The sequence below is a fragment of the Larimichthys crocea genome, chromosome XIII (assembly GCF_000972845.2).
Source record: "Larimichthys crocea isolate SSNF chromosome XIII, L_crocea_2.0, whole genome shotgun sequence".
In the NCBI taxonomy this organism is placed as follows: Eukaryota; Metazoa; Chordata; class Actinopteri; family Sciaenidae; genus Larimichthys; species Larimichthys crocea.
This window is the reverse complement of record NC_040023.1, coordinates 48,707,333-48,717,124: the sequence shown is the minus strand read 5'-3', so window position 1 is coordinate 48,717,124 and position 9,792 is coordinate 48,707,333. Positions and strand designations below refer to the sequence as shown.

Genomic DNA, 9,792 nt, shown 5'->3' with positions numbered 1-9,792 from the left:
CGTTGTTGTTGTTGTTGTTGTTGTGTTGTTGTCGTGTTGTTGTTGTTGTTGTCGTGTTGTTGTTGATGTTGTTGTCGTTGTTGTTGTTGATGTTGTTGTCGTTGTTGTCGTTGATGTTGTTGTCGTGTTGTTGTTGTCGTGTTGTTGTTGTTGTTGTTGTGTTGTTGTCGTGTTGTTGTTGTTGTTGTTGTCGTTTTGTTGTTGTTGTTGTTGTTGTCGTTGTTGTTGTTGATGTTGTTGTCGTTGTTGTCGTTGATGTTGTTGTCGTGTTGTTGTTGTTGTGTTGTTGTCGTGTTGTTGTTGTCGTGTTGTTGTTGTTGTTGTTGATGTTGTTGTCGTTGTTGTCGTTGTTGTCGTTGTTGTTGTTGTTGTTGGGGCGACTGAAGGTCCGCACATGCTCAGAGCGGACCAGTGGAGAGCCAGTTAGCATTAGCCTGCTAACATCTGGACTGCAGCTGATCTCCACCCGCCTCCACCCTCCTCCACCCTCGCTCCCCCTCAGTACTCAGGCACGGTCTCGTTGTAGTCCATGAGGCTCAGTTCGTGCCTCCTCTGGCGGACGGCGAGCGTCAGGTCTGTAGGCGGAGCTGGAGGAGCAGCGGGAGGAGCAGAGGGAGCTGAAGCCCGGACAGGAGGCTCCGTCTGAGGACTCCCTGTGAGGAGGGTGACCTCCTCTGCCTCCTGACCCAGAGGAGGGCTCTCTGGCTGGGCCTCCTCATCCTCATCCTCCTCCATCTCCTCCTTCTCCTCCTCCTCCTCCCTCTCCTCCCCTTCCTGTTGCTCCTCCTCCTGGCTATGATTGGCTGGTCTAAACAGCTCCCGCGCTCGCTGCTCCAGGAAGGAGCCGACGGCGAGGGGGGACTCGATGGGGGAGAGGGAGAGGGGTGAGGAGGAGCAGGAGGGGAGGTGCAGGGGGGAGGTGGAGAGGCCGTTTATGATACCAAGAGAAGAAGAGGAGGGGGGGCGGGGCATGTGGGCGCCCTGAGGAGCAGGCAGAGCCACGCTGCCGCCGTTCGGCCTGAGGGAGAGAAGAGATGACGTCATCAGCTGTACGCTGCGTCCTGATTGGTTCAGACTGTGTGACCTCACTGAGCTTACCTGCTGCAGACGTCCTGAGGCCGGCTCTGCGTGTCCAGGTGGAGCTGACTGTACAGGTGGAGCATCTCCGTCTGCAGCGTCTGGGTCAGCCTCCGCAGAGACGCACAGCGGCTCTCACAGGCCGCCAGCTCCGCCCTGACACACGTTAGCACGTTAGCACGTTAGCACGCTGACCTCAGTCATGATGTCACTTCCTGTCTCTAAGCTCACACCTGCTCTGGTTCTTGGTGTCCTCCAGCAGCTTCTTCTGGTCCTGGATCAGCTGATCCTTCTTGGTCAGCTGACCCTCCAGCTCTGCTGTCCTGTGATTGGCTGCTTCCAGCTTCTGTCTGTGCTGCACGTCGCTGTCAATCAACCGCTGGAACTCTTTACCCACGCTGCACTGCAGCATGGACGCCTCCTGAACACACACACACACGGTGTCACAGAGTGTGTGTGTGTGTGTGTCCTCACAGTGCAGTGTGTGTCCTCTCCCTCCAGCTGCTCTCTCAGTCCTCTGTTGGTCTCTCTCATCAGGACGATCTGCTGGTTCAACAAGAACATCTGCTGCTGCAGCTGCTCACTGCTGCACAGCTGGACACACACACACACACACACACACACACACACACACACACATCATTACAGTGATCACTGAGGTCAGACAGCTGTGTTACACGTTCACTCCTCACCTTGAGTGACAGCTGGGTCAGCTGGTGTTCTGCATTGTAAGCCTTGTTATTGGCTTTCTGAAACTCCGCCTCCAGATCCTTCAACCTGCTCTGACACTCCTGGAGCTCACTCTGACAGCCAATGAGAGCACAGGGTGAGATACAACAGCCAATGAGAACACAGGTTGTCACACAGGTGGTGTGTGTGTGTGTGTGTGTGTGTGTGTGTGTGTGTGTGTGCGTGCGTACCTGCAGCCTCTGCTTGTCTCTCTGCTCGTCCTGCAGTTGCAGCAGCAGTTGCTGGATGTGTGTGTGTAGTTGTGTGGTGTGTGTGTGTGCGTCTTCCTGCAGTTGTGTGTGTCGTCTTTGTTCTTCCTCCAAACTCGACTTCAGAGATCGAATCTCCTCGTCCTGAATGCTCAGCTTGGCTTTCTGCAACACACACACACACACACACACACACACACACACACACACAGGTTGAAGGACACCGTGTCATGTTGTACTGAACCTTCATGGTTGTCAGGCGTGTGTTACCATGGCGACGCTGTGCTCCTCCAACACGGTGGCGTTGATGACTCTCCGCAGCAGACGGCGGTTTCTGATGGCGTGTTGTTGACGTGTGAAACGTTCATACTGCAGCTGACTGTGGACCAATAAGAGCTGACTCCTCAGAGACTGAAGCTCCTCCCACTGGGCGGGGCCTAGCACACAACCACAGAACACCTGTCACACCTGTGGTATCATTTGTCTGTCACAGAGACTACGTCCAGGTTTAGACAGTCTGCGGGGACGTCCCGGAGACTACGTCCAGGTTTTAGACAGTCTGCGGGGACGTCTCAGAGACTACGAACTACGTCCAGGTTTTAGACAGTCTGCGGGGACGTCACGGAGACTACGTCCAGGTTTTAGACAGTCTTTGTGGTGCTGTTAGTCAGGTGAGCAGGTTAGCAAACATGCTGAACAGGTGAATCACAGCGCCACCTACTGTCAGATTCAAACATGAATGAATTATGTTAATGAGGTGAGTGTCATCAGCGTTAGGTTCAGGTACCTTTGGTTTTCATGCTCTGCTGTTTACCTCCAAAATGACTCCGATCCACAGACTTATTCACAGCTGACAGCCTGCAACACACACACACACACACACACACACACACACACACACACACCTGTCAGAACAGTCATGAAGTCAGTCAGGTGCTGCTGTATCTCCATAGTAACAGACTCACCTCCTGCTGAGGCCTTCGTGGGCGTTGTGTCCATGAACGATCAGCTGATCCAAAACCTCCAGAGGAGAGACAGAGGTCTGCTCCTCCTCCCTGTCCTCTCCTCCTCCTCCTCCTGCTCCTGCACTCTCCATCACCTCCTACAGAAACGGTAAACAAAACAATAAAAGTTAGAAGGACTACAGTTCCCATAAAGCTTTGTGGGACATAAACAGGAAGTAGACCGTCCCCCTGCTCTAGCCTGGTCCGGTCCGGTCCAGCTCACCTGCGTCTTCTTCCCGATGAAGAGTGCGGCGGCTCGTGGCAGAGCGAGCTCAAACAGGGGGTCATACGAAGGGGCGGGGCTCTGCTCGCTGTGGGCGGGGCCTCCCTCCTCTGTGGCGGGGCGAGGGGGGGTGAAGCACAGCGAGATGGAGCAGGGAGGAGGGTGGAGCGCCGCACCTGAGGAGGCGCCATGATGGCCGGGGGTGGAGGTGAGGAGGACGGAGGAGGAGGAAGGCTGCTGGGATGTGACCTCTGCAGGGACACACAGGAAGTTCAGCTCACTCCTGTTGCAACCACAGGAAACACTTTTATTTTGAAAAGCCTGATCAGCTGACCATCACTGTTGTTGTTGTTGATGATGACATCACTCTGGCCTCCTTTCTTCTTGTCTGTGATTGGCTGAAAGGTTGACCCTGTGAATGTCTTCACCTGTGAGGACAACACAGACACTCCTTCACAATAAAAGCCTTCCAGTGTGGGGCGGAGCTGAGCGTCTACCTGTCCTGACCTCACCTGGTCGGCAGTCAGACCGCCATCTTGGATGTCTTCTGTCAGTGTCACAGGGACGGTGGCTGATGAGGGACATCTCACACCTGGAGGACAGCAACCGAGGTTTGGGACACTTTTTAACCAGGATCATGAAGCTAACAGTGTCTCACAGTGTCTAACATTGTCTCACAGTGTCTCACAGTGTCTAACATTGTCTCACAGTGTCTCACAGTGTCTCTCAGTGTCTCACAGTGTCTCACAGTGTCTAATAATGTCTCTCAGTGTCTCACAGTGTCTAATAATGTTTCACAGTGTCTCACAGTGTCTCTCAGTGTCTAACAATGTCTAATAATGTTTCACAGTGTCTCACAGTGTCTCACAGTGTCTCTCAGTGTCTCACAGTGTCTCACAGTGTCTAACAATGTCTCACAGTGTCTAATAATGTCTCTCAGTGTCTCACAGTGTCTAATAATGTTTCACAGTGTCTCACAGTGTCTCTCAGTGTCTAACAATGTCTAATAATGTTTCACAGTGTCTCACAGTGTCTCACAGTGTCTCTCAGTGTCTCACAGTGTCTCACAGTGTCTAACAATGTCTCACAGTGTCTAATAATGTCTCTCAGTGTCTCACAGTGTCTAATAATGTTTCACAGTGTCTCACAGTGTCTCTCAGTGTCTAACAATGTCTAATAATGTTTCACAGTGTCTCACAGTGTCTCACAGTGTCTCTCAGTGTCTCACAGTGTCTAACAATGTCTCTCAGTGTCTCTCAGTGTCTCACAGTGTCTAATAATGTCTCACAGTGTCTCACAATGTCTAATAATGTTTCACAGTGTAACAATGTCTCACAGTGTCTAATAATGTCTCACAGTGTCTCACAGTGTCTAACAATGTCTCACAGTGTAACAATGTCTCACAGTGTCTAATAATGTCTCACAGTGTCTAACAATGTCTCACAGTGTCTAATAATGTCTCACAGTGTCTAACAATGTCTCACAGTGTCTAACAATGTCTCACAGTGTCTAAAAATGTTTCACAGTGTCTCACAGTGTCTAACAATGTCTCATAATGTCTCACAGTTGTCTCACAGTTGTCTCACAATGTCTCAATGTCTCACAGTGTCTCACAGTGTCTAACAATGTCTCACAATGTCTCAATGTCTCACAGTGTCTCACAATGTCTAATAATGTTTCACAGTGTCTCACAGTGTCTCTCAGTGTCTCACAGTGTCTAACAATGTCTCACAGTGTCTCACAGTGTCTCTCAGTGTCTCACAGTGTCTAACAATGTCTCTCAGTGTCTCACAGTGTCTCTCAGTGTCTCACAGTGTCTAACAATGTCTCTCAGTGTCTCACAATGTCTAATAATGTCTCACAGTGTAACAATGTCTCACAGTGTCTAATAATGTCTCACAGTGTCTCACAGTGTCTAACAATGTCCCACAGTGTAACAATGTCTCACAGTGTCTAACAATGTCTCACAGTGTCTCAAAATGTTTCACAGTGTCTCACAGTGTCTAACAATGTCTCACAGTGTCTCACAATGTCTCACAGTGTCTAACAATGTCTCACAGTGTCTAACAATGTCTCACAGTGTCTAACAATGTCTCACAGTGTCTAACAATGTCTCACAGTGTCTAACAATGTCTCACAGTGTCTAACAATGTCTCACAGTGTCTAACAATGTCTCACAGTGTCTAACAATGTCTCACAGTGTCTAACAATGTCTCACAGTGTCTAACAATGTCTCACAGTGTCTAACAATGTCTCACAGTGTCTAACAATGTCTCACAGTGTCTAACAATGTCTCACAGTGTCTAACAATGTCTCACAGTGTCTCAATGTCTCACAGTGTCTAACAATGTCTCACAGTGTCTAACAATGTCTCACAGTGTCTAAAAATGTTTCACAGTGTCTCACAGTGTCTAACAATGTCTCATAATGTCTCACAGTTGTCTCACAGTTGTCTCACAATGTCTCAATGTCTCACAGTGTCTCACAGTGTCTAACAATGTCTCACAATGTCTCAATGTCTCACAGTGTCTCACAATGTCTAATAATGTTTCACAGTGTCTCACAGTGTCTCTCAGTGTCTCACAGTGTCTAACAATGTCTAACAGTGTCTCACGTGTCTCACAGTGTCTCACAATGTCTCACAGTGTCTCACAATGTTTAACAATGTCTCACAATGTCTCACAGTGTGTAACAGTGTCTAACAATGTCTAACAGTGTCTCACGTGTCTCACAGTGTCTAACAATGTCTCACAGTGTCTCACGTGTCTCACAGTGTCTAACAATGTCTCACGTGTCTCACATGTCTCACAGTGTCTCACCTGAGATGGAGGTGGTCCTGCTCAGTGGATGGGCGGGGCCTGTAGCAGCAGGTTCAGGAGGGGGCGTCGACAAACCACACTGTGAGGAGGGGCTCCATGTGACATCATCAGCCTGAACAGAGAAAGAGTGAGCGGGGGAAGGAAAGAAGGAAGGAAGGAAGGAGGGAAAGAAGGAAGGAAGTAGGGAAAGAAGGAAGGAAGGAAAGAAGGAAGGAAAGAAAGAAGGAAGGAAGGAAGGAGGGAAAGAAGGAAGGAAGGAAAGAAGGAAGGAAAGAAAGAAGGAAGGAAGGAGGGAAGGAAGGAAGGATAGAAAGAAAGAAGATAGATAGGAAGGAAGGAAGGAGGGAAAGAAGGAAGTAAGGAAAGAAGGAAGGAGGGAAAGAAGGAAGGAGGGAAAGAAGGAAGTAAGGAAAGAAGGAAGGAGGGAAAGAAGGAAGGGGGAAAGAAGGAAGGAGGGAAAGAAGGAAGTAAGGAAAGAAGGAAGGAGGGAAAGAAGGAAGGAGGGAAGGAAGGAAGGAAGGGGGAAAGAAGGAAGGCGGGAAAGAAGGAAGTAAGGAAAGAAGGAAGGAGGGAAAGAAGGAAGGGGGGAAAGAAGGAAGGAGGGAAGGAAGGAAGGGGGGAAAGAAGGAAGGAGGGAAAGAAGGAAGGAAGGCGGCTCCTACCAGTATGTCAGAGTTGTTGAGTGTCAGACGTCCAGGTGGAGGACAGAATGAACCTCCTGTCAAACAGAACATGAATATGAATGACTGCAGTGAACCCGCCTCAGGTCCAGGACCTGGTCAGGTACGAGGATGGGTGGACTCACCTGAGCTGCTGACGGACTCTGAGGTAAGGTTCAGGTGAGGCAGGGGGGAGGACGAGGGAGCGTCTCTGATGGAGGACAGGTCGTCCTCACAGGACGAGTCCAGAGGATCCAGAGACACTCTGGAGCACTCAATCACGATGTCATGGACTTCATAACACCTCCACCTGAGACACACAGGAAGTCTCCTTTAATGGTCTGAAGGGGCGGAGCACAGGTGGAAAAGGTGACAGACAGACTATGAACAGGTATTTTATTTTGAAGGATGTGTGTATGTTACCTGTGTGTGTGTTACCTGTGTGTGTATGTTACCTGTGTGTGTGTGTTACCTGTGTGTGTATGTTACCTGTGTGTGTGTTACCTGTGTGTGTGTTACCTGTGTGTGTGTTACCTGTGTGTGTATGTTACCTGTGTACTAACCTGGTTGGGTCCAGTTCATAGTCCTGAGTCCCTGTGACAAGCTCTGGGTGAACCCTGACATGTTCCAACATGGGCTGACAGACAAAAACAAAAACAAGTCACTACAACTGGTCTGTGATGGTCTGTTCGGGTCTGTGATGGTCTGTTCGGGTCTGTGCGGGTCTGTGATGGTCTGTACGGGTCTGTACGGGTCTGTGATGGTCTGTACGGGTCTGTGCGGGTCTGTGATGGTCTGTACGGGTCTGTGGGGGTCTGTACTGTCTGTACTGACCTTAACAACCTCCTGGAAGGTGTCCAGGTTCTCCTTCATGCTGTAGTGCAGCCTCAGGTATGAGATGAAGTTGCAGGGGAACATCCCGTACAGACGGTGGAACAGAGAGTACACACCTGCATGCAGGTGGACCAGGTGAACCACAGGCACATGACCTGCAGGAGACGATACAACACAGTGGTGTGAGTGAGTGAGTGAATGAGTGAATGAGTGTGTGTGTGTGTGTGTGTGTGTGTGTGTGTGTGTGTGTTACCGGGGTTCTTGTAGCTCCAGGAGGCGAGGCGTCCGAACACGTCGAAGAAGTCGTAGATGTGTTGCTTCCCGGCCTGAGGGATCATGGGTAACAGCGTGATGAGGACCAGGACTCCAGTGATGAGGACGACCACGTCCGTGTCCGTCTGCAGAGACACACGCTGTCACATGATGCACCTCCTCTACCATAACCTTAGCTCAGCTAGCTGCTGTTAGCTCAGTCTGTTAGCTCAGTTAGCTCAGCCTGTTAGCTCAGTTAACTCAGTTTGTTAGCTGCTGTTAGCTCAGTTTGTTAGCTCAGTTTGTTAGCTGCTGTTAGCTCAGTTAGCTCAGTTTGTTAGCTGCTGTTAGTTCAGTCTGTTAGCTCAGTTAGCTCAGTTTGTTAGCTGCTGTTAGCTCAGTCTGTTAGCTGCTGTTAGCTCAGTCTGTTAGCTGCTGTTAGCTCAGTCTGTTAGCTGCTGTTAGCTCAGTTAGCTGTGTGTACCTTGAGGCAGCGCAGCAGGGCTGACAGCAGAGCCGAGTGGCTGATGTGATGAACCCATGGAGGCTGCTTCCTGATCAGGTGACCCAGCAGAGTCAGAGCCGGCAGTCTGGATCCAGGTCGGCCCAGAACCTCATTGAGCTTCTCCAGCAGAGTCTGTGGGAGTGACCATGTTCACAATATGTTTATAACGTGTTTATAATGTGTTCATAACATGTTTATGTGTTCATAACGTGTTCATAATGTGTTTACAACATGTTCACAATATGTTCATAACATGTTCATAATGTGTTTATAATGTGTTCATAAGTTGTTTATAATGTGTTTATAATATGTTTATAACATGTTCATAACGTGTTTACGTGTTCATAACGTGTTCATAATGTGTTTACGTGTTCATAACATGTTCATAATGTGTTTATAACGTGTTCATAATGTGTTTATAATATGTTTAGAACATGTTCATAACGTGTTTACAGCGTGTTCATAATGTGTTTATAATATGTTTATAACGTGTTTACAACGTGTTCATAATGTGTTTACAACGTGTTCATAACGTGTTTACAACGTGTTCATAATGTGTTTACAACGTGTTCATAACGTGTTTACAACGTGTTCATAATGTGTTTACAACGTGTTCATAACAAGTTCATAATGTGTTTATAATATGTTTATAACATGTTTATAACGTGTTTACAGCGTGTTCATAATGTGTTTATAATATGTTTATAACATGTTCATAACCTGTTTACGTGTTCATAACGTGTTCATAATGTGTTCATAATGTGCTTTAGGCGTGTTTACAACATGTTTTAAACGTGTGTACCACATTGTGTGTGTGATGACTGTCAGCTCACCTTATGGTGAGGCTCTCTGATGGAGGACAGGAGCAGCACCACCTGAGGAGACGAGGAGTCCAGGTAATGATCCACCAGGGAGGAGAGGACAGCGCCTCCTCTGTCTGACAGGAGGAACTACAGGTCACACTGAGGACTGCAGAGACCACGATGCATTGCAATATGAGGCAGAGACAGAGAGGTGGACTCACCTGTACTCAGCTGCTGGTTGACTGCTGCTCGGACTTGCTCCGCCTCCTGCAGCTCTGAACTGTCCAATGAGAGCAGGAGCTCACCGATACTCACCTGCTCCCTGGACATCATGACACCTGAGACATACAGTTATAAGTCCCATGATGCACCTGTAAACTGACATGAACTGCTGACAACTATAGCTGCTGTTAGCTCAGTCTGTTAGCTGCTGTTAGCTCAGCGTGTTAGCTGCTGTTAGCTCAGCCTGTTAGCTGCTGTTAGCTCAGCCTGTTAGCTGCTGTTAGCTCAGCGTGTTAACTGCTATTAGCTCAGTCTGTTAGCTGCTGTTAGCTCAACGTGTTAGCTGCTGTTAGCTCAGTCTGTTAGCTGCTGTTAGCTCAACGTGTTAGCTGCTGTTAGCTCAGCGTGTTAGCTGCTGTTAGCTGCTGTTAGCTCAGTCTGTTAGCTGCTGTTAGC

The 9,792-nt window shown here is 48.8% G+C and overlaps 1 protein-coding gene across 3 annotated transcripts; it reads right to left on the bottom strand.

Moving 5' to 3' along the window:
• Nucleotides 1-308: 308 nt before the first annotated feature.
• Nucleotides 309-9,561, bottom strand: LOC113747463 (hamartin-like). Of its 3 annotated transcripts, XM_027287306.1 has the most exons (21): nt 9,336-9,559; nt 9,145-9,248; nt 8,291-8,443; nt 7,808-7,952; nt 7,555-7,709; nt 7,284-7,357; nt 6,867-7,030; nt 6,724-6,779; nt 6,062-6,173; nt 3,755-3,834; nt 3,577-3,670; nt 3,243-3,493; nt 2,981-3,117; nt 2,803-2,873; nt 2,286-2,452; nt 1,998-2,180; nt 1,770-1,880; nt 1,552-1,671; nt 1,311-1,498; nt 1,099-1,233; nt 309-1,018 (listed from the first exon to the last, which is right to left on the bottom strand). In XM_027287306.1, exons 1-21 carry the CDS (start codon nt 9,445-9,447, stop codon nt 499-501), a joined length of 3,132 nt encoding a protein of 1,043 aa, XP_027143107.1. In that variant the 5' UTR covers nt 9,448-9,559; the 3' UTR covers nt 309-498. The 3 variants fall into 3 exon arrangements, with proteins under 3 accessions (XP_027143107.1, XP_027143105.1, XP_027143106.1); XM_027287304.1 differs by having other exon boundaries at nt 3,577-3,834; nt 9,336-9,561; XM_027287305.1 differs by having other exon boundaries at nt 2,830-2,873; nt 3,577-3,834; nt 9,336-9,561.
• Between the last annotated feature and the right edge of the window lie 231 nt (nt 9,562-9,792).

Excerpts from the sequence above, each read along its gene's own strand:
- LOC113747463 (XM_027287304.1), bottom strand. The coding sequence starts at position 9,447 with ATGATGTCCAGGGAGCAGGTGAGTATCGGTGAGCTCCTGCTCTCATTG. Across the intron at positions 7,031-7,283 it reads TATGAACTGGACCCAACCAG|GTGGAGGTGTTATGAAGTCC; the intron begins GTTAGTACACAG and ends TGTGTGTCTCAG. Across the intron at positions 1,881-1,997 it reads GAGACAAGCAGAGGCTGCAG|AGTGAGCTCCAGGAGTGTCA; the intron begins GTACGCACGCAC and ends ATTGGCTGTCAG.